Raw genomic sequence first — 25,069 nt, forward strand, 5'->3', positions numbered from 1 at the left:
CTCGCAAGGCAGGAAATCCCCTTTGGAAACCCTCCTAGACTTTTCTCTCTAGTAAGTCGGTCTCGAGCAGTCCCTTCTCCCGCGCGCCGCTGCCCCCTGGAGGCCGAGGCCGGGCGCGCCCGGGCGCGGGGCTCCAGGGCGCCCACTCCCGCCGCGCTGCACCCCGCGGTCCCCGCCCAAGGTCGGCTCCCGCCCGCGCCTCGCCGGCCCCGCTCCCTTCCTGATTCTCACGGCCCGGCCACATCTTCCTCTCCGTCCACCCCGAGGGACCATGTCGAGGATCAGCTGGGGATACGGCGAACACAACGGTGAGCCCCTCTGCAGAGCGGGAGCCGGGAGCGCGCGGGCACCCCGCGGGGCGGGCCGGGCGGGGCTCTGCGCGGGGGGCGCAGGGCGCCAGCTCGCGGCCCCGCGCCTGCCCGCCGCAGAACGCTGAATCCGCGTGTGCGAGAAACTTTTTCTGTTCCTCTTTAAATTGAACAGCTCTTCCCAGAGCCGAGAGCAGGAAGCTGGGAGCCGGGTTAGCCTGGAAAAGCGCTTTTTCTTTGGGTGGTGGTGGTTGTGATGGTGAGGGCTGCTGTGGGTCAGCAGATAACCTTCTTTCACCTTCATTTGGAAAGACCAGGGCTTTGCGTAGTAATAACCACTTACCAACCAAAGGCAAGGAGATAAGAAGACTAGTGACATACTTTGATGAATTGAGGGCAAGTTCTCTTTCAGACTTTTGAACTCTCTATTGAGGAGAAACGGATCATGAAAAAATCTTTAAAAATATGTTTAAGAACCCTTAATTTGCATGGCATACTGAAGACTAGCTTTCTTGACAACCAAAATATTGTAAATTTCTTAAGAGCTGTTACTGTAGAATATTCCTACAGCAATTTACAGTTGTTTGACTGCTACTGTTAGCTTTATTATTCCCAGGTTCTCTCTAGGAATTAAAATTATTTTTTTGGACTACTTCTCCCTTCTTTTCTTCTCCTTCCATCTTCATCCTTGGCAGAAACTGAGTATTACTGAAATTCTGACATTGGTAAAAATGTGTTTATTGATAGGAGCAGCAACAGTAAGATGTATAGTTTTTTCTTGTATATCCTAAATTATCAAAAGTAAAATATTTTTTTTTGTTCTTACACTGAACTGAATTGATTGTTTGAAACAATTGCTAAGATGCACTAGGTATAGTGAACTGCTGTCAAAATTAGGGCTGTGTATTACTAATGAAAATACTTTCCCTGGATTAACATTTGTATTACTAAACCCTATTGTATAGTCAGATTTTATGGAAGACTTACTTACTCAATGGAACAGAAAAGTTCCTTCTGTAATTGTGGCCTTATTGAGGTTTACCATTAACAGGTTAATTTCAAGATGGCAGTAAAGTAAAAAAAATTAGAACTTTAAGAAGGAGTAATATAATTTGAGCACATTGCTTTGTGGCTGAGGTCATGATTATATCTTATATTTTGCTAATTTCCAATTTATGTTTTGGAAAAAAAATCACAAAACAGGTCTCTTTTAATTTCCCTCTTTGCTGGAAACATTTTTATTACTGTTATTTAATATTTGATGGGTGCCCTCACTGTTGTTAGGAAGAAGAAGGTTATTTTCAGTCAAGGAGTATTGACTGTTCTTTACTAGATTAGAAAATGTTGGTTCAAATGAAACTTACCTTCAGAAATGAAAAAAAAATCTGTCATAGAGAAGCCATCAACAAGGAGTGAATTTGTTTTTCTCCTAGGAATTGTGGAGACTTTCCTTCTTTTAGACTCAAAAGCTTTCTGAGGACCATGCCTTTAAGTAATTTGGCAAAATCCTTATTGGAATATGTTGTATCTTGACTAGGCAAGTTTTGTTGGTTTTGTCTGTTAAGACATTGGCAGAAAACAGTGAATGAGCAGATGAAGAGACACTTAAACCTGTAAGAGCAGCAAGATCTAAGGGTACATCAAGAGGTGGAGCATGGAAGAGGGCACTGCTTTCCCAAAGAAGGAATAACTTCTGAGACTAACCTTGGATAGTTTTATTGGCTTTGTTTAGGGAATGTAACAACCTCTGAAAATCGTCCATCACCGTGGATATTCAAAAGTTCCTAAATCAGTTTGAAGAGCCACCATATGTTTACCTAAGAACTATGCTTAAATGGACTTAAAGCTGAATGTTAGGGAAGAAAAATTTTAAAAGGGGGAAGGCCTCTTTAAGAGATTGGGGACTGTACCAACTATAGTGATTAATAGATAATATTGGGTATTTGATGCAAAGTAGTGGTACTTTTATTTTATGTTGGTTTACTTTTGCTTTTAAAAACAGTAGTGGCTATAAGGGACTGAATAGGAGAGTAAAGGAATTGGAAGGAGAAATAAACCTTTGGGAAAAAGTCAGCAACATGCTGTGACACGTGCACTGCATGTTTGAAACCTCAATCACATTAGGTTCACTCATTCTTGGTAACAATGCAATAAAAAGCTTTTTTCATGTAGAGAAAAAGGACTAGATTGTCATATTGAAAGAGTATTCAGAAAAGTAAATGAGTATTAACAGGGATACTTAGTATCTTCTCTGTAATAAACTTTAAGCAAGGACTTTTGATGCTCAAGTTGCTTTGAACTTGAAACTGCCAGATTCACAGGAAGACAACTTTATGTTGATTGTCTAGTTTTGTATTCATGCTGTGACTTTGTGAGACATACATGAAAGAAACATTTGTGCTTTCTCCTTAGCAAAAATAAAGAGTAATAAGAAGCATTAGATTAAGAGATTGAAAGCTGCTGTGAATGGCGATATATCTGCATTTCTTTAAATCTTACTCTAAGTTTTCTCTTTCTTCAAGTGTTTGTTATTGGTAATTTATGCTTAATTTTCATATGGTGTCACTTTAATAAGTAGAGGTAAGTGGTCAGTGAAGCAGGGGAAAGCTTAGTCAGTAGCCCTCTACCCTTCCCACCTACTGGTAGCTGTGTAAATTGCAGGTACAGTAGAGAGAAAATAAGAGCCCGTAACCTCTAAAGCGGGGATCTTAACCAGGGATCTGTGAGCTTGAATTGAAATTCAAAAAAATATTATTCTTGTGAGGATGTTTTGCTGCAGGTGTGATATATTTATTAAATTATGCACAGTGTGGTGTGGTCTTGGTAAGGGGTCCATGGTTTTCACCTGACTGGCAAAAGGGTCTGTGGAACAAAAAAGGTTAAGAACCCCTGCTAAAGTGACTCACATCTCTAAACTGACTTGGCATATACACGAAGGAAGCTGAAACTTGCTGTTGATTTTATTGAGAGGCAGAACTTGAATAGAGTCTCCTGGAGAAGGAGGAACATAGATAAGTGACTTGCCAGCTTATTGGCTCACAAAAATTTACCAAACAGGGAAGCGGCTGTGGCTCAATTAGTTGGGCTCCCGTCTACCATATGGGAGGCCTCCTTGTGAAGGCAAGCTGGCCTGCGCACTGCAGAGAGCTGACAGCCTATGCGCCATGGAGAGCTGGTGCAGCAAGATTACCCAACAAAGGGAGACAAGGAGATACAGAAAAAACATGCAGCGAGTGGACACAGAGAAAAGACAGCAAAAAAGGGAACAAGCTGCAAGCGGGGAATAAATAAATAAATAAATCTTTAAAAAAAAAAAATTTACCAAACATGTGCCTGTCTAATTTGTGAACCTGATGTAATATTGACTTTTTAAATAGAGAATCAAGTAACATTTGTCCCTTGTGTTGGAAATCAAATGTAGCATTGGCAAAATAGCCACAGAAGGACCTTCTACAACGTAGAAAGATAAATTAATTGCAGCCTGACCCTACCACAACCAACAATATTACATGTCCTCATGTGGAGCAGCCATTTGATTTGCATTATCTGATGTGAAAAATTTATATATTTCCCCAGTATGCCTGTTATACATCAGAGGTAATTGAGTTGAGGCCTGAGTGAAACCACAAGATATTGGTAAGTGGTGAAAGAATGAAGTAGGAACAGCATGTTTTAAAACTACTCCCTTTCTTTGTTATACAGCTTGTGGGTCCTTCCAACTCCCTACCCCCCTGCCCCCAAATAAACTTGTTGACTGCTGGAGTGACCACAGCTTGTTCTTGGAGCTGAGACTGAATTTCATTGTTTTGAATGATGAATTGTGCTATTCTGAGTTTGTTTAGAGAGTCCTTGGAAAGTACTTTAAAAACTCACATGCTCTTTTTTTCTACAATGGTTAGTTTAATTCAGAAAATTATTTAAGGCAAATCAAGAATTTTCCATATTTATAATGAAAATAATTAGTCTTGTAAAAAACGGAGGGAGGGAGAATGGGGAGTGACAGCTTAATAGAAATTACCATCTCCTTTTCTGGTGATGAAAATGTTTTAGAACTAGATAGAGGTGATGATTGTACAACATTGTGAATGTACTAAAATTTTGTCACTGGATTGAAAACTTTAGAATGATTAAATTCCATGTTGTGTGAACTTTACCTCAAAGAAATTATGTGGTAAATTCCTGAGGGGGTGGATCTTATTTTATTAATCTTTGAGTGCATTGCATTTAAGAAATATCTGTTGAATGAAATAAAGAATGGATGGATAAGACGACTTATTAGTTCTTTTCTTTTGATCCTATATATTTAAGGTCCTATTCATTGGAATGAATTTTTCCCTATTGCTGATGGAGATCATCAGTCTCCGATTGAAATTAAAACCAAAGAAGTGAAATACGACTCTTCCCTCAGATCTCTTATTATCAAGTACGACCCAAACTCGGCTAAAATCATCAGCAATAGTGGCCATTCCTTCAGTGTTGACTTTGATGACACAGAGGACAAATCAGGTTAGCTCTTTTGTTTGGGGTGGGATGTAAAGGAGACTTCACTTTCTTATCTTTTATATTTTATTTTGACTAGATCTGGAATTTGTCTAAATGAAGCATATTTTTATCTCTATATGACTTGAGATATCATGTTATGTATTTTGACTTTAAGATAACTTTATCTTAAAAAGGAGTGTTTAGAAAAGGTATGTTGAATGATGCCTTAAAATTTATCTTAGCTTATTGTTATGGATATTATTATGACTTCACTTAGCAGTTATCAGCATGAAAATATTGAGTTTAATATTTCATAAACAATTGACTTGTTTCTGGGAAGTTTTAGTCATAATTATTTTAGGAGTTATTTGCAAACACTGTTTTGTTGGTTAGTATATGTGGTCTAATATACTCAATATATTTCAATATATTATTCTCTTATTTCAATTACAAAAATGATGCACACCTGTAGTAAGTAAAACAGCACAGAAATAGATGATAAAAATTAACAATTCTTTTTCTCCCCACAACCTTTCCTGTTGTAATTCTATATTCTTCCATAAGTCATATGGAAGAATGAACACATAAAAATATCATTTTGCTTATATTTTTGCATTTTCTTTTAAAAAGTAAAATGAAATTATGCTATATCACCCTAGAACTTTTTATTCTCCACTTAAAGTTACTTCATACGCATCTTTCCTTGTTAACACGTATAGACCTAGCGTTCTTGTTAAAAAAAGCTGAGTGGTATCAACTAGGCTTATATGATAATTTATACACCATTATCCTAATAATGAACATTTAAAGGAGACAGAAGTTTTATTTAAAAAAAAGAAGAAATTTGAAATGCCTACCAACTTTGTGTTCCTTATTAATTACTTTACTCGAACTTGTAATAAAAAAAAAGAAAACTGGTTTGATTAGTTCATGGAATCGTATCTTTCACAATAAATAAATAATAGACCACTCAAAATTTTATTGTATTTTTTAATTTGTTAACTAAACGAAGAAATGTAGAAAAGAGTGTTTCCTTAAAATGAGTATTTAATCCTTTTTCAAGCATAACCTCTTATCCAAAAAAATAAAAGGTATGAAGTTTTAATGTAAGGTAAGAGTGAATATTAGAGAGAATCATATTTTAGAACACTTTTTGAGGCTTCTGACAAATTATTTTGAATTTTAGTCTAACATTAGGATGATGCTATGTTTTCTTTATTCATAAAAATTATAGTTGGATTGAAAGTCTTTAATTGGAAGAAATTTTTCACTTATTCGTTAAACTCAGATTTAGTTTAGTAATAACATCCTGTATTTGTGTAAAGCTTTATTGTTAGCAATAATTATAAGCCCACACAGATTTTGTCCTCATATTTATCAAATTCATGAAAATGATACATTTTTATCAAAATATTGTTTAAAAAAAAACAAGCCCTGGTGTTTTCAACTTTTATTTTTGGCCTGGCTTTTTATATATATTCAATGGTATTTCTTCAGATCCTCAGTTTTGTGAATCTATATTAATAGATATAGTTGATGTAAAGAGTACATTGTAAAAGAAACCTGAGTTTTCTAAATAAAGAGTCTTTAAATACAAAGTTTATACCACCCATAATTGTAGCATGATGCTGTTTATAAAGTCTCAATCATAAAAAACAAACAAGCTGAGGCTATCCACTCCTAGCCCATTAAATGAAGGTCTCTTTTCTATGTTATTTCACAAGGAAATAACCAGAATTAAATGAAAATATCCATGAAGTTAATAATTTGTACTCCCTTGAGACAAACTATATAAATATGGGTCATGAGTCTCATTCTTTTTTTCCTCAAGATAAATCAAAAGAGAATATTTCATGGTTACTTTTGAGATTAAATCGATTAAAAAGTAGAACCACTATAGTTAAACAAAATAAGTTGATGCTGATTTTTCTTTTTCTTTGTTAAACTAAAAAAAATAGGGCTACTTTCTGTAGCAAACTACTTTAATTTGAATAAAATAATTTCCATTTTGTAAAGAAGCCACTGGAAACCAAAATTAACTTTTTTCCTTTATCTTTAAAGAAGTTTTAGATTATATAAAAGTAAAATAAAAATATAGGGACTTTCATATACCCGACCCCTCCCCTCTCATCAGTTTACAGAACCACTGCAGCAAATCTTCCTTGTGGTCCTTCCAAGGGCTGGTTTGGCTGGGCAGCTACAGGCTTGCTCTGTGGCTAACTTGCAGGGAGCCTCCCTCAGGAATTAATAGTCCTTTGAAAAAGGGCAGGTGGGTGTGACATTCTTTAGTAAGAATTCCTATTGACATAACCGTGGTAGGTCAGGGAAATTACGATCTAATGAGGAAAACAAGGCGGGTTTTCACCCTGGCTACTGGTCTTTCAGGGCCGAGAGCAGAACCCCCCTGACTGGCCCCACCACCCTTGCCAGGGCTACCCATGGCATCCCGGGATTGTCCTGTCATGCAATAAAGAGTCTTTAAATACAAAGTTTATGCCACCCATAATCGTAGCCTGATATGTGAGCTGCAGGCTCACTGTGGACGTCAGCTATGTCTTATTTACTCAGCTACCTAGCATGGGGCCTGGCATACAGTAGGTACTCTATAAACGTTTCTTTAAATTTTTAAATATGATATGCCTTGAAGGTCATGAAAAATACCACGATAATGCATTAGGGTAGATAGTGCATTAGCATACACAGATTAAATCCAGGAAAATAACAAACCACAGAAATTAATTAGTATTTAAGGTGGCGGGTTTGGCCCAATGGTTAGGGCATCCGTCTACCACATGGGAGGTCCGCGGTTCAAACCCTGGGCCTCCTTGACCCATGTGGAGCTGGCCCATGTGCAGTGCTGATGCGCGCAAGGAGCGCCCTGCCACGCAGGGGTGTCCCCTGCATAGGGGAGCCTCACGCACAAGAAGTGCACCCCATAAGGAGAGCCACCCAGCGCGAAAGAAAGTGCAGCCTGCCCAGGAATGGTGCCGCACACACGGAGAGCTGACACAGCAAGATGACGCAACGAAAAGAAACACAGATTTCACGTGCCGCTGACAACAGAAGCGGACAAAGACGACGCAGCAAATAGACACAGAGAACAGACAACCGGGGTGGGGCGGGGGAAGGGGAGAAAAATAAATAAACAAATCAATCTTAAAAAAAAAAATTAGTATTTAACATCTTAACACCTAAATAGTTAAATATTGGTAGGCTATTAATTGTTTGAACATTTCATTTTTAAAGGCTATGGTACTACTTTTTATATTTTATTAAATGAAACAGTTCCTGGCATACATTTCCACACCACGCTCATGAGTAAGTGCCCAGGTACTACTTGTAACCACTACTACTGGTTATACTACTGCTAATGTTCTTTGACCTTTCTATGGATAACATACGTGTGTAAAATTTTTAAAAGATATCAAAGGGAAGTAACCTAGCGTCTTGCAAAGAAAAGCCTCCTAAGAATAGCAAAAATATGATGGCCTTGGTGTTTGTTGTTGAATTTGTATCTCTAGACACTCTAAGTCGTCAATTTTTCAGTTGTGATCACAATATCTACTTCTGGGTAAATGCTAAATTCATAAGATTGTCGCATATACAATGAGAAAAAAAAAATGTAGAGGGCATACCTTGGGTGTACAGAACCCCCAGGAATCAAGATAACCAGGCAGATGAATTGGTAATTTATCAAGTGGAAATTATAAAGCTTCACTGTAATTGTTTCCTCCACCAGGCTGTAAATTCCTTGCGGACAGGAGCACTCTAGTTCCTGTTGCGTACTTAGTGTTCCCTGCACTCACTGGCCCATAGTGAGCCCTTCACAACTGTGGACGAAAGAAAGATTGTGCAGGTGCGGGCAGGAGCCCCATCTATTGCTTCAAGAACACTGGCCCCAGGGCCTGGAAACATCTCTGGCCTTCAGTCTCTCCTGTCATGTAGTACTGGCAGCGTGTGCTCTTTGGGTCTTCTTTTCCTAGCTTCCAAGCAGATGACAGCACTGCTGTTAATTTAGTCTTCCTTCAGAGAGCCATTTTACCATACAGTGATCAGGCCACAGCTTCCTTGAGGTTCTCTAGTCTGAAAATCTACTCTTCAGCCATTCCCAGGTAACCTCCGTGAAGCCCTTACAAACCAGCATTTGTGGAGAGTTCTACCACACGTGGCTTCTTTCTCTTATTTTGTGTTAGTAATATTTACTGGGTCCAGCACTGTGCTAGGCACTGGGTAGGCAGAGGTATAAGATTAGGATTGTTTCTATTTGAAAGGAATTGGTATCTCAGTGGGATATGTATGAACATTAAATGTAAGAAGAGACATAATGTGTTGATTTTTTTTTTTTAAGGTACTAGGGCTGGGAACTGAACCCTGGACCTTGTATGTGGGAAGATGGTGCTCAACCACTGAGCCACATCAGCTCCCCTGAGTTGTTTTTTTTTCTTTTGTTTGCTGTTTGTTTTTGTTTTTAGGTGGCATTGGGAACCAAACCCAGGACCTCCCATGTGGGAAAAAGGCACTCAGTCGCTTGAGCCACATCTACTCCCCGTGTTGATTTTTTTTTTCTAAGATTTATTTATTTCCCTCCCCTTCCCCCCCCACCCCAGTTGTCTGTTCTCTGTGTCCACTTGCTGCGTGTTCTTCTGTGTCTGCTTCTGTTGTTGTCAGCGGCTCAGGAATCTGTGTTTCTTTTTGTTGAGTCATCTTGTTGTGTCAGCTCTCCATGTGTGTGGCGCCATTCCTGGGCAGGCTGACTTTCTTTTGCACTGGGCGGCTCTCCTTACGGGGCGCACCCCTTGCAAGTGGGGCTCCCCTATGCGGGGACACCCCTGCGTGGCACAGCACTCCTTGCGCGCATCAGCGCTGTGTGTAGGCCAGCTGCGCACGGGTCAAGGAAGCCCGGGGTTTGAACCGTGGACCTCCTATGTGGTAGACGGACGCCCTAACCTCTGGGCCAAGTCTGCTTCCCCGTGTTGATTTTTAAATGAACTTTTTCCTGATCTTATTCTCAGCCCTGCTTATCATTGCAAGGCTGCTGACGATAAAGAGGTTTAGGAAAAGGAGTAGGGTTGGCATATTACTAACTGAATTTTAAAAAGTCAAATTTAATGGAAAAACATAGATTTCTAATTTCATGACCTTGCATATTGCCAGTGACAAAGACTTTCTTTTACTAAGATATCAAATTTCTCCCCAAATTTTATTGCATTTAAATCTGGCTCCTTAATCTGTATAGACTTCTTGTTTGAGTGTGTTACTTGGAATAGATTTTTTGAAAAATTCTGCATTAAAAGATAAATGGACTACATATGCCAAGTATGATTTTAGAAGAATGATTCTTGTTTTCAGACAAAAAATGCAGACCATATTATTTATTTATTTATCTAAACTGTGCTCGTTAAAAATAATTTTTGTAGCCTTTATCAGTTTCATACCATAGTTTAGCTGTTCAGTATAGTCTCTCTCAGAGCCAGTGATAAATAAGCCTTGATATTTTGACTCACCATTTCCCACCCGTTTCTCTGGAAGAGCACTGCTCCAAGAGAATGATTTTCTCCACCATTAGACATTTGCTGATCCTAATCCCAGGTTGGGTAATTTAGTTGAAACACTCAAATGTTGAGTATAAATATGTGAATTATAAGGCAATCTTTTTGCTTAACTAAACAGCTGTGCTAATCTGTCTGGCTTTAAACCCTGGATTCCAAGCAGGCTTTCTAGAAGCCGACCGTTTCTCTTGGATGTTTCCTTAACAATGTGTGTTTTTGTGTCACTTTCTTTTCTCTTAAGCCAGCTTTCTTGTTGCTTCTCTTAAAATCAATTCCACATTACCTCATATTTTTTGAATGTAATATTTTTAAAAAATGAATTAAAAAAAAAAGTCAAAAAAAAAAATTCCACATTGATTACTCCAGCTCTCTAATCTGCTTTTTATCTGTGAAGGAATGACTTTATGAGATTCAGCTCAGGTTTCATTATGTAACAGTAAAGGGAAAAAAAACAACAACAATAGAGCTATTGATTTCTTTTTATTTGGAATGTCATTGCAAAGACTGTGGTATATCTTAAGGACATGTGTTTTTTAAATGATCTGTGAATAATCTTTGAAACTTCCTTTAAAAGATAAATTCAGATATCCATCAAATTTTTTTTTTGGTACATCTCTGTGATAATGGGTCAACAGTAGCCCAAACAGGTATGGTCTCTGTGTTTGTAGACATTATCTAGTGAGTGCCAAAACATTAACAATATTCTCTTTGTAATAGAGGGGCTGAGGAGTGAGCCTTAGAGGCTGATGTGTTTTTTTCGTATCTCTTGTTTTTCAGAGGGTTTTGAAAATAGCTATTTTTCTTTAATGTAAAGAAATCTGTATCCAAATAAATTTAAAAGAAACCCCAAACATTCAACTTTCCAAAATATTTTTATTATCTAGTCTCACAATTTTTCATGAGCAGTTTAGTACTGTAGACCATCCAGACCAACCTTCTTATTAAAAACAGACAGAGGGAAACAGATGTGGCTCAAGCAGGTGGGTGCTGCCTTACCACATGTGAGGTCCTGGGTTCATTTCCCGGTGCATCCTAAAGAAGACAAGTGTAGCAGTTTGATATGGTTATTAATTCCAAAAATAGATATTAGATTACAATCAGATTGTAATCTGATCTGTACCTGGGCATGATTAAGTTATGATTGGGGCGTTGAGTCCCCACCCCTTGGTAGGTGGGGACTCACAGATAAAAGGCGTGGCAAAAAACAGAGTTGAGGGTTTCTGATGTTGGAGTTTTGATGTTGGAGTTTGATGCTGAAGACTTAAGCTGGAGCCCTGGGAAGTAAGCTCACAGAGGAAAGAGAAGCCAGTCCCAGGAGTTGAGGGTTTCTGATGTTGGAGTTTTGATGTTGGAGTTTGATGCTGAAGACTTAAGCTGGAGCCCTGGGAAGTAAGCTCACAGAGGAAAGAGAAGCCAGTCCCAGGAAGAAAGGAACCTTGAACCCAGAGAGAAGCAAGACCTTGGAAGGGAGAAATCCAGGAAGTCTGAATCCTCACAGCCTTCGACAGCCATCTTGCTATAACAAATGAAAATAGACTTTGATGCAGGAAGTAACTTATGCTTTTTGGCCTGGTATCTGTCGGCTTCTACCCCAAATAAATACCCTTTATAAAAACCAACCAACTTCTGGTATTTTGCATCAGCACCCTTTTGACTGAGTAATACAACAAGCAAGACAGCCTGCTGATGCAACAAGATGACACAACAAGGAAACACAATGAGGAAGAACAACGAGAGACACAACAAGCAGGGAGCAGATATGGCTCAAGCAATTAAGCACCTCCGTTCCACATGGGAGAGCCTAGGTTCAGTTCCCAGTGCCTCTGAAAAAAAAAAAGAAAATGAATGAACTCAATGAACAGACACAAAGAGCAGACAGTGGGCGCAAACAATGAGGGGGGAGGGAGAAATAAAAAATAAAATAAATTTTAAAAAAAGGACAAAGAAACACAAATATAGATAAGGATGCTGAAGCCCAGAGAATCTTACATGACTCTGGAAAGATCTCATAATTTAGTGGCTGAGCTGAGACTCTTCCTAGGTCTGCTGATTCCCAGGCTGCTAATACTACACTACACCAACTCAACCACTGATTTTAAACTTTAGTAAAGTGAAACTAGTAATGAAGAATTGAATGACTTGACTGGTCAATATAGATAGTCTGGTTCTTTCCTGCTTTTACAGTTTAACTCAAAGAGATATATGCCTTCAGCAAATATATTGTCTTTTTTTGCCCCCTTGCTTTGTGTAGAAAACTATATAACAAACCCCGCAACATTTTTTTGCTTTTTGTCCAGGTGCTACTTGATGTAATCTGAGACAATGGCTATATAGATCTCTGAAGAGAAGGGTTAATGAGTAATTTATTTCATACCGTTATTAAGATTGCAGCTCACCAATCCCACACGAATCCTGTTGGGTGCTGATGGGAGTTTAGTGATACTTCTAGTATATTCTGCACTCTCCTACTTCCTTTTCAGCAGGTCCAAGGAAGATTAATTGGAAAGAACAGTTTAGTATTAAGTTTTCTATTAAGAAGGTTTTCTGTGTAGCCCTGATGTGGTTCCAGTGCCATAGTTTTAGAGATCATATTTGTAGAGGGAAATATACTTTGAAGTAAAAATATACATTGTCAAAGTGACAGAGAGAGGATGGATTAAGAAAAAAATAATTATTTTGCCCTGCTTTACATGTGTTGTACCCTAAGAATATAGAATTTGAGTATAGAAGATATGCTTAGTTTGTCAATTTTTATAATAAAAATAACAATAAAATAATAGCTAAAATGTTCAGCAGACTGACTGTGTGTCAGGCGGTAGTAAGTGTGTTATATTCATTTGTTGTTCTTCTCACAACAGCATTAGGAAGAGGTCCTATTCTCTCTCTAGGTTATAGATGTGAAGCTTAGAAGTTAAAGAGTTTGCCCAAGATCACATAGTTCATAAAAGAGAGGGTGAGTCCAGGTCTTCTAATTGCCATAGCCTTTGCCCTACCCAGAATTCTGCACTGCCTCTGTGAGCATGAGATGGACTTCTTTGCATATCATATCCTTATTCAGAGAGGCCGACTTATCCACAAACAGGTCAAACTCTTATCTTTAAGGAATTGTTGAGATTTCCCAGCTGTTCCATAAAGATCTGTATTGAGGACCATCTAACTTTTAAAAATGTTTGTGGTTGAGCCTCATATACCTGAAAGTTGTATTCCTGTCAGCAAACTGAAAGACACATGTGAAACAGTTTTCTTGGAGGAAATGAAATGTTGAGTAGTCCAGGAAAATGTGGTGGATTGTGTATGACCATACAGGCAAACATTTTTTTCTTTCTAACAACATGAAATGTATCGGTGTTCAGTTCTGCGAGGAGGTCCTCTCACTGGCAGCTACAGGCTACGACAGTTCCACCTTCATTGGGGGTCTGCTGACGATCACGGCTCTGAGCATGTGGTGGACGGTGTGCAGTATGCTGCAGAGGTAAGGTACACAGATCTCCACCACGCAGGTTCCTATGCGTGGGCTGTCAGGAGCACAGGGCACAGCTCCCTGGAAATCCTTGAGCCAATTAGGTTGCTCACAGTCTGAAGCTCCTTTACTCGTTTAGAATGAGAGTGAGATATTCCTATCAACCTGAGTGTTTTAAATATGCTAAAACCAAGCTGGGAAAGCTAGTTACTGTTCCCATTTTAGAAATGAGTGAAATAATGACTTGGAAAAATAAGTGATGTATCCAGCTAGGATGTGGTCAGGATGATTTCAAATGTAGATCTGTCTGATACCAAATTATGAACTCTTTCTATGGTGTCTCTTGTTTCTCCTGAAAGTCCAATGATAAAGGAGAGAAAGAAACATTTGTTTTAGGCCTACCAGTGTACATATTTGGTCACAAATATAAACAAATATCATGTAAAGTCCACATTTAGATAGGTGATAGTAAATGGTAAAGTTCTACTTCTCAGGAAAAAAAGAAAGACACAAACTTTCCTAACCTCTGCCTTACTTTATATTTACAGGCATAAATGGAATCTCTGCTAATTAATTATTCAGGTCATTGGTAAAGTATAACACAGTAAAAGTCTATTGGCTTGCTTTTTGTTTTTCCCCCCACTGGGAAGTTATTCCTTTTTCATTATGATTATATTCATTAACAGCACTCTAATTTTTTAATCCTCTGGTTAAAGGATAAATAGCAATATGCTCTAAGTGTTAATATGAGTAAGCAAATGTAGCAAACATCCAACTTTACCATGAGATGAAAGTGGCTAATTGTGTGACTCAGCCAAAGCTAATTCAAGTGAAAATAATTTGGCTTGTGATTCACCTAAGCAAGACAGAGCAACATTATGAGGCGAGGGCAGTTTTTCCTCATTTTCTCATTGTTACTGAGCTGTGAATTTTAGTCTCTTTACCGCACTGCTGTTCAGAGAAATCCAGCAAACAGGAACATCTTTCCAATTTTATTCTTCCATTACCACATATAGCTGACGGTTGAGGCTATCAACCAAAAGTGTCAATTTTACCTATTAAAATACTTTTGTTTGAGGCCAAGTGCATAATGGTATGGGAACTGGCTTGCCCTCGGGGTGTATGGAAAAAATGTGCACAAAATGTGTTCTGTGGCTGTGGACAAAAGACACCAAGAATGTGAAAGGAGGGACTCCTGAATCTGGACATTGTCTCAATGTATTTCATCTACTGAATAGCTTTCATGTTTGCCTTCTAAAGTTTTGTTTTCTAAATTTAACATGTTGCTCCAAATCTCAAAAGCTCAGTGGAGATTAAATGCTGGCTGCTCTGGATCCTTGCTCTCTAATTTCCTAAGTAACACAGGAGAGTTGCCCGCATTGCTTTATAGTTACACCTTGTGCTTTCATAAATTTGCAAGTATATTCTTACAGAGATTTACTCTGATTTGGTAAGCAGTTTTCTGAAAAAGGCTTGTATAGCCTGAAGTCTGGCAGAGGCTCAGAGTCCTGACCTACAAAACAAGAGCCATCTTTGTGGACTTCCCTTCTTGTAGTGGATAAAACTTTGACTAAAATTTCATAAACTGCTCTTTTTAAAATTTTTAACTTTTTATTGTAGTAACATGTATACAACTCAAAATGTCCCATTTGAACCACTTTCAAGTGTACAATTCAGTGGTATTAATTATATTCACAATATTGTGCTACTATCACCAACATACATTACCCCAAATTTTGTCAACTTACACAGAAATTATGTACCCTTTAAATAATAACCTCCCATTTCCTTCATACTCTGGCCTCTAGTAATTTGTAATCTACTCTCTGTCTTTATGAATTTGCTTATTCTAGGTTTTTTATATAAGCGAGATTGTTTAATATTTGTCTTTTGTGTCTGGCGTATTTTACTCAACCTGATATCTTCAAGATTCACCCATGTTGTAGCATTTATGAAAACGTCATTCCTTTTTATGACTGAATAATATTCCATTATGTGCATATACCACATTTTGTCTTTCCATTTATGAGTTGATGGTTATACTATTCTTTAATATTTATTTAAGGTATTTTTTAGTTCATTTGCTCATTTATTCATTTATTCTCTCATTCATTCACTTACTGTGTAAGAATTTGAGAGCCCTACTTACCTGTATTCATCCTGAAAGGAGTTCTGGAAAGAAGTAAGGATGCCACAAGTCCTCATAACTACACAACCTAATCCAGACTCAGGGGTCAGAGGTCAGGGGTCAGGGGTCAAGGTGCTTCCTTTCAAAAGAGGCTTTTAAGCGGAGAACTGAAGACTGAATAGGGCTGAGTCAAGCAAAGGAAAGGGATAGTAGTGGTCCTGTGTAGAATCTTGTGTGAAGAATTGGGGTGAGAAAGAGCCTCACACATTTGAAGAACAGAATGGCCCATCTGGTTAGAGATAGAGATCAAAGGGAAAAGTTATCAAAGGCAAAATGGGGGGAGGTTGATCATACTAACATAAACCACGGATAAAGCATGGTAAGAATTGTGAACATTATTCTAAGTGCAATGAAAGCCATTTAATGGCTTTGGATTGGGAAGTAATGCGTTTTCCGCTTAAAAAATATCATTCAGACTAAAGTCCTACAATTGATTGGATTGAAGCAGGAGGAGATAAGGGGAGCCAGTTGGGAGACTGTTGGGGAAGTCCCAGCAGATAAATGGTGCTGGCTTGAAGGTGCAGGGCTGGCTGGATGGAAGTGGTGCCTTCAGTGAAAGTTTTTTATTGGATTGGAGGATGAGGGAGAGGAGGAGTCAGTGTTTTTGGTTTGAATAGGAAATGCTCACAGTTGGCAGTAAGATAGTGGTACACACTAAACATATAAACAAAGAAATAAGTGGCAAGTGCTTTGACAGAAACAATACGATGTGATCTGGTAGATGGTAGAGACTTCTTTGAGATGTTATGTGAATTGGGTCTGAATGACAAGAAGCCACCATGAGAGCTTTCCAGGAAGCAGGAACAGCAAGTACAAAAGTCCTAAGGCAGGAATGAGATGGGCATTTTCAAGAAAGGAAAAACATTGACCTATGGGATTGCAACATACTACGAAAGGAGTGTGGTAAGAGACGTCCTGGAGCAGGGCTTCTTAACCAGTGGTCTGTGAGCGTGAATTGAAATTCAAAAAAACATTATTCTTGTGGGGATGTATTGGTGTCGGTGTGATATATTTATTAAATAATGCACAGTATAGTGTGGACTTAAGAGGTCCGTGGTTTTCACCTGACTGGCAAAAGGGTCCGTGGAACAAAAAAGTTTAAGAACCCCTATCCAAGAGGGACAGGCAGGAGTGACACCACGCTGGGCTTTGTGGGGCATTGTGAGCCTTTTGGGGCTTAGCCCTAAAGTACTGGAGAGAAGACAATGGAGGGTTTTGAGCAGGGCAATGGCATGTTCTGCTTACTATTTTATAACATATATCTGAATACTGTTTGGGGACTAGGCTAAGGTCAGGCAAATGTTGAGGCAAGGAGACAAATTAGAAAGTTTATGGAAATCATCCGAGTGAGAGAGGATGGTGATTTGCCCTGTGTAGGGGCAGAGATGATGAGATGTGGCCAGATGCATGATATATGCTAGGAAGTAAAGTCAATGGGGCTTGCCGTTGGAAAGGATGTCATGAGTGAAGCAAAGAAAAGAAGAGTCTAGAAACACTGCTAAGGTTTGGCTTGAGCAAATGAGAGGATGGTTGTGCCATTTACTGTTCCAAGCAGGAACTGGCTGTGGAAAGGAATTAACTTTCTGTTTTGGACACGTTAAATTTGAGGTGCCTATTAGGCTAGCATTTAAGTACACAATATACAAAGTTGAAATTTTAAGAAGAGGTCAGGTCTGGAGTGGGAGGTGTTTGGGAGTTACTTGCATTTCGTTTTAGGTTCAAAAGATTCCCTTTGTGTTCAACTATAGAAATGATTTCAAGGAGTTAGTTCATTTTTTCAGCCATTTTTTAATGAATTCATGACTATCACCAGCAAATTGTGTCCATTAAAAAATAAAATGAAGAAAAGAAAGAAAAGGAAAAAAAAAGACATTTAAATAAAAAAATTTCTTTTGGATCTAATCTGATGATTTGAGGCATTATAGGGAAAGATTAAAATGATCTAAATCATGAAAAAGTTTTATCTCAATAGTTAAGCACCTACAAAAATTAGTCCAATAGCTCACCCCATATTTTGAGTGTTATCTGATTACAGATTACAGAGAATATATTAGTGTATTAAATATGTAGTTGATAATGAAATTATTATTTCAACATTAATGGTGGATTTAGGGCATAGTAATTGTATTTCATATATCATCAATATCCAGTTTAAAAATAACAAAGCTGAATAACATTATGATTTAGAAATTGTTTCCAAATAGGAAAGAATCTTATTATTTTAATTTTCATAGTGCGACACTGACTTCTTGTCATTCAGCTCAAATCACTGTTGCTGTCATTGTTAATCAGGAAATGAAAGTTTGTTCTTTGCATTTTATTTCTAATACAAATGCTAATAAAAATGATGTCAGTTTCTCTGAAGGTATTGCTGTCAGTTAAGCCGATGTATGGGAAAGAGGAAGACCTGCCATTAAAAAAAAAGAAAAAAGAATAACAAGAAGAAAAAAAAATTTTCTTGCTCTAGCTTCCCAATACTTTTTTGTTTATTGTTTTATGGTTTAGACAGTAGAAGGACATAGATGCTTCTCTCTTTAGTTACACATTCATTTTCTACTTAGTTGTTGTGACCCTAAAAATGTCAGTTTGAATCTTTTCATCTCTTTGGCATGTGTCATCTCTTACCAAATAAACTGATGCATGGGCACAGTGCCATTTTAAAACCATCTTCACCTCCTCTTCAGCTCCTCCCTTACTGAGGAATGTCGTCTGTCTCATGTGAGCCACATGTATTTTTGTTTCATCATCCAGTGCTGACAGTTTTCTTTCCTCCCCCAACTCTTCTCGCACCAGCCTAGAACATGACACCACAGGAATCCACTCTCATATTTTCTGTCTGAATATCCAACAACCCTCTCTTGATTTTTTGTGGATGGTGTACTCTTTTATAGTTTACTGTTTATGGTATTTCTAGCCAAAAATCCCACTTCCTTTCTATATTAATTACTTGTTAGATGTGGAGTTATATTTAAAGGAGGAGGTAAAAACATGTATTTGAAAATAGTAAATTCCTTCCATAAGTTAGCTAGAAGGGCCATTGGGTATGAAGGCTCATACAAGTGCTTCCTCTCTAATGTGCCTCTTAAAAGGGGACCTTATTTGAAGTCAGTCTCTCATATAGGCTCCGAGGACAGTGCTATCTGGTTGTCACCATCTACAGACCTCACCAAATCTCATGGATGTGCCACATTGCCTGCGGGCTTCAATCTCAGGTTGTCCTCCCCTTTACCAGGGCTGAAGACTCTCCTAACATGGTTTTGCCTTATTGCTATTCTGCAGCCTTTCACCCTTGTTCATGTGTTTCGGATACTGCATTGTTTACAACAGTAGAATATTTTGGGCACTTTTGTTTTTGCAGAAAGCTGCTTGCACAACATTGGAGTTGTGAAACAGTGAAATCTGTTTTTAGGTTTCAGCTTCCTCAATCCTCTCTCCTTTTCCCACTTCTTTCTCTTTTCTCCTCTTCAGCAGCATCAGCTGCCTCTCATTTTTTTCCACAGACACCCCAGACCCTGAAGCCTCTTCTTCTCCACTGAAACTTGCTCTCTGATCCGTCTATATTCATGCTGCTTAAAATAGTTACTCTTAAGGAGAATTTGTATTTTCAAACCATAAAGTATCAAACCAAGGCAATAAACATCCAACTGGGTGGTTTCAGGAACAAATGATACTGTCCTTAGCAGGAGAATTGTCCCTGGAAACTCACTGTGTAGTGGTTGACTGACCCACCTGCTGTGAGCCAAGGCTTAGCTCTGTAGACCCTTCCACCAGCTGGAACCTGATATAAAGGACTGTTAAATTGCCACTGCATATCCGTGGAAGGCCCAAATGGGCCTTGAGTTGCTAGGTAGCAATGGTGGGAGATTGTTAGGGCTGGAGGGACTCGGCAGGAATTTCCAGGACATTCCAAATGGTAAATTCTAATATAGTAAGCTCTAAAGCAGTGCACAGTAGCTAACTGACCATGCTCCTTCCGACTTCTTGTACTTCAATTTCTGGACAAATGTAACTAGAAGGATTCTGTCCAAGGGTCTTTTGAAGAATACATTGTATATAAGAGTGTATAGCACCAGAACATCTATATAAATGTTTTATTTACACTTATGCTTTTAAGGATTTAAAAAAATATATTTGAATTATGTTGTGCACATTCCTTTCAGCTCCATGTTGTTCACTGGAATTCTGACAAATACCCCAGCTTTGTTGAGGCAGCTCATGAGCCAGATGGACTAGCTGTCGTGGGAGTATTTTTACAGGTAAGAATTCACTGATTTCATTTTAAATAGTCCACCAGCTATATTTGATAAATAGTTTCAATCATGGAGTACAGTTAATCATTTTGTTAATAGTCAGCTATTTCTGGGCTTACATTTTTTCCTTTTGAAACAAATATTAAAAATTTGTGCATAAGTTTATGGTTCATCTAAGGTCCCAAAAGTACCCTAGAAACTTGGTCTTATGATTCCTCTTTTGTCCACTGGTCTTTTTATGTGATTAGCAGCAATGATAATATTAATAGTAACAGCACGAACAGTAGCCACTGAAATAACAATGGAGACTGAAAAGAAAACCTTTATTCCGGGCTCTTCCTTATTATACAATACTTAGAGATATAGGAAAGAGTAAAGTTCAAGCTCCTTATTCTTGAAGCACTAGTTTGACCACAATGGCTTGTTTCCCAACATATTATTATTATTGTTTTTTAATAATAGTTTTGTTGTATTTCCCCTTGTGTAATATTCACCTGTGGTCAGGCAAGTATCGTTGTCACAATACCTGTGGGCGGGTTGGGCTGCTGAACTCCCACTGTGACCACATTCTTGTAGGGCCTGTCCATTTGCTAGGCCACATCATCTGAGTGTGATGTTGTAACTCATGGGGTTGGGTCTGGGAGAAGCGTGGGACAGAGGCGGAGAGTGGCTTGGATGAGGTAGTCCCTTTTCTTTGGCTTCCAAGTCTGGGTGGTGGCAGTGGCATCCAGGTGACACAAGAGATGGCAGTTTAGTCCTGAAGTGTTCAAAACCATCAGGTCAATTTTAGGCCACTGGTAATACTGAAAAGCATATATCCATATATAATCCATATATCCTTCTGATGAGTTCAGCTCATGATGGTGTATCTTCTTGATTTGGTACCTCAAATTGATTTAGGCTGAAAATGAAAGATGTTTGGGTCTAGTGTTTTGACACCACCGTAGCCAGTTTGGATCTAGGTCTGCAAGTCACATTTGCCTTAATAATGCAAGTATTATGTCAGAGGTTCCTAAGCAAGGCTTCTCTCAAGGCAACCTATATCTTAAACGTTTATAAAGCGGAAAAAAATATGAAGCTGTTCCTACCAGTTCTGGAACAATTCTGACAGTTTAGCTAAGGGACCCTGCAACATTATCTTGTTGTTCAGGTTATTCTGGCATGATAAGGCCCAGCAGGTAAAATAGAGCTTGATTATAGAACAAACGCTGTTTGTTCTGGGTTAGCTTAACTTTTTTGAAAAATAATTTTTAAAAAGTGACTGAAATGGAGTGATTCAGCCCAAATCTGCTATAGTAACAATTTCTTTTGAAATTCTTTGTTTTCAGATTGGTGAACATAATTCCCAACTGCAGAAGATTATTGACATTTTGGATTCTATTAAAGAAAAGGTAAAATATTTGCTAATGACTAATGTATTTTTGTTATTGTTCTCTTCTGAATCCTCTTACCTTTCTTTGAACACTTAGACACCAACAGGTTTGGAACATATTTCACCAAAAGAGTAGAAATAATCTACTACCATTTTTCGTTTGAAAATTATGAATCTTAAATTATCTAATATAACCATTAATAAATTTATTTATGCTTAATTAGTTCCTAATATTGATATTGCAGAATAATCCTTTATTTGTAATACATTTCATGTAACATATAGTAAAACAAATCTTGTGTTTCTTAAATCTAGATGATGTGCTATTGATATTTTTGATTGATACTAAACAATTCCATATTATTTCATTGGATGTGCATATTTCAAAGTCTGTATGAAGCTATCCCATTGTAATTTGTGGGAATTCTCCTTTCTCACCCAGGGTAAACAAACTCGATTCACGAATTTTGACCCATTATCTCTCCTTCCTCCATCCTGGGACTACTGGACATATCCTGGTTCCCTCACAGTCCCTCCTCTTCTTGAGAGTGTCACATGGATCATTTTAAAGCAACCTATAAATATCAGCTCTCAGCAGGTATTTCACCTCTTCAAGGTAGATCTTGCACTCAGGAAACGAGGCTGAACCTTCTTTTTTTTTTTTTAAACCTTGTGCTAAACGTCATGTTAAGAAGCCTGTCATTTCCCTTCATTAGTCAGGTAAGTGGTTGGACCAGATAAGAGAGTGGGGTCTCTTTATCATTTGACATGCTATCATTAGACAATTCCTTTCCTGGTTCTTAGTTTTTGAAATTTAATGTGCATAAAGACACTGATGAAAATGAAATGCCGTTTTGAACACTATTATCATTTGCTTTTGTCTGGTCTATGATATAAATAGATATAAGTGGATGTAAATGGCGAAAGCAGCAAAGAGGCTCCTATTGGAGAGCCACATCCTCCCTTCTGGCCTCAGTCATTTACCGCCCACAGATTTCACACTCAGCAAGTCAACAGCAAGAAGAGCGAGAATCACAGTGCCCTACGAAACGTGTGTGTCTAGAATTTGACAGCATAAGAGTTTAAGAAGAGCGAAGAGATGTGGCTCAAGTGATTGGGCTCCTGTCTACCATATGGGGGGTCCCGGGTTCAGTTCCTGGGGTCTCCTGGTGAAAGCGAGCTGGCCCTCACGTGGAGAGCTGGCACAGCAAGATGACACAACAAAGGAGGCACAGAGGAGGGAAAATGGGAGATGCAGTGAACCAAGGAGCTGAGGTGACTCAAAGGATTGAGTGCTGCTCTCCCACACTGAAGATCCAGGGACCAGTTCCTGGTGCCTCCTAAAGAGAAGACAGGCAGATACAGAGAGCACACAGTGAATGGACACAGAGAGCAGACAGCAAGTGCAAAATCAATGGGGGAAAGGGAAATAAATAAAAATATTTAAAAAAAATTATAGTTAGCAACCAATGAAATTTACTTAAAAACTAAAAAAAAAAAAAAAGAATTTAAGAAGATCTTTTGGCTTTTGTTCACAAAAACTTCGTGGGGCTGCCTGAGGGGCTTTTAAGCATTTGTTCCAAGGCCATGGCATGGCATTTTAAGACCTATGCCTTTCTAATGAATCAGCCATGCTCTCCTTTTTCTAATGAATGATTGTGAGCCCTGCAGTAGCTGACCAAGGACGTCTTTGATGCCCACAAGCTCTTTGCAGATTGACCAACCTGACAAACTGACTGGGTCCTCCCTGGGGTTCTGGGGGTGCTGTGCCTCCTGCTGGGCTTCGTTTTAGTTTTAGCTTTCCTTTGGAAATAGGTGCTGCACTATTTTAGCAGGGCCATAATCTAGGTTTTGCTGTTTAGTTTTCCCCAAATCAAAGGCTAGAGTAGGTTTAGCTGTATCAAGAGCATGTCAGATTACATTTCCCCTTTGGGTGCAGAACACATCCAATGTTCTATTGGCTGTTTCTCAGAATTCTGTTGACCTTGTCGGTAGGATGAGGGCCAACTAATAATTGAGGAGCATAGTTATGAAAACATATTATAGAAGTCTGGGTGAAAATCTAGAGCTTGATTGATATGAAAACTCCTGTGAATTTTTACATCATAAATCAATTGTGTTGTATCATGAAAAAACCGACCTGTCCCTTGTCAGTGGAATTTTTCTTCCCCATGCAAAACATTACTTTTTTATTCCTTTGTTAAATTTGAACAGATTAATAGTAAGAGTTAATTAACATCGAGGTAGTTAATAAGAGTGTCATGCTTTTCTCATCTTTCAGGGATTTCCGTGTTCTTTAAAGTCACTTGGGAAGTAACGTTTCTTTCAATCCAATGGGAATTTGGAAAAGAACATAACAAAATATATAATTTAGTTCCTCAAAAACTCATAAAGTTAACCTTGTGAAAAATAATTTTCTGGAAGTTTAGCAAGTTTAGCTGTCTAGCCGTGGAATCACTGCTGCATCTTATTTTGGGCTCAATTAACAATTATTAATTTGGCTTTTCTACAGTAGAGTATATAAAATAATCGTTGCAATGCAGAGCTCTTCCGTGATTATTTCACTTTGAAACATTCACTTAAATCTGCTATAGCAAAAACATTTCAGACATTTTAATTTTTACACAGATTGAGTTGATTATCTGCATAATCATCTCAATTATTATAAAGTGATATTATGGTGATTTTGAGGGTTAGAGAATGAAACAAAAAAGATATTTTAAAAGTGCAACTCCAATCTAACTATCAGAGAAATATCAGACTATTTCCAGTTGAGGGACCAGTACACCTGAAAACTGTCAGAGTTATCAAAAACAATGCAAGTCTGAGAAACTATCACAACCAAGAACAGCCTAAGGAAATATGACTACTCAATGTATTACAGGATTATGGATGGGATGTTAGGTAAAAAGGAAGAAAATCTGAATAAACTATGGGCTTTAGTTGATGATAACATATTAATATTGGTTCATTAATTTTGACAAATCTACCATATTAATACAATATGTTGGTAACAGGAGAACCTGGGTGTGAGGTATATGAGAAAGAACTCTCTGTACTATCTTTGTAATAATTCTGTATATCTAAGACAGTTCTAAAATTAAAGGTTTATTTTTTAAAATTGCAAACATGAGAGGATTGATAAAATTATTCAGTTGTTTAGCTCTTTGATATAAAGTGAAAAGGAAATGTCTTTTGTATATACCACTGCCTTAATGCATTACTTTCCAAAAGATACTTTTCCATCTTATTTTTGGCAGGTCTTTCTTCTCAAAGTCACTGTGGAATATTATTTTCATTCATTTTCCAATACCACCATATGTCACTTGCTGTGTAGACTAATATCCTCTTTTTAGTAAGTTCTTGCCAGATTTTTTCTAAGTTTTGCTACTGTTCTTTTCTTTTCTTTATTCCACTCTTTTTTCTTTCTTTTCTTTCTTGCCAAGTCTCTTTCTGACCT

General features: G+C 38.1%; 1 protein-coding gene across 1 annotated transcript in view; it reads left to right on the top strand.

Annotated features, from left to right (window-relative positions):
* The first annotated feature begins 1 nt into the window (after position 1).
* LOC101433720 (carbonic anhydrase 13) overlaps positions 2-25,069 on the top strand; it is a 34,413-nt gene continuing 9,345 nt past the window's right edge. The window contains exons 1-6 of the mRNA XM_004474763.5: positions 2-308; positions 4,617-4,814; positions 13,693-13,811; positions 20,148-20,243; positions 21,566-21,628; positions 22,052-22,207. Of these exons, the coding sequence (XP_004474820.2) occupies positions 272-308; positions 4,617-4,814; positions 13,693-13,811; positions 20,148-20,243; positions 21,566-21,628; positions 22,052-22,207 (669 nt within the window). The 5' untranslated portion in view covers positions 2-271. The remainder of the gene's footprint in view (positions 309-4,616; positions 4,815-13,692; positions 13,812-20,147; positions 20,244-21,565; positions 21,629-22,051; positions 22,208-25,069) is intronic.

Source organism: Dasypus novemcinctus, chromosome 14, assembly GCF_030445035.2.
Source record: "Dasypus novemcinctus isolate mDasNov1 chromosome 14, mDasNov1.1.hap2, whole genome shotgun sequence".
NCBI classification, from domain to species: domain Eukaryota; kingdom Metazoa; phylum Chordata; class Mammalia; order Cingulata; family Dasypodidae; genus Dasypus; species Dasypus novemcinctus.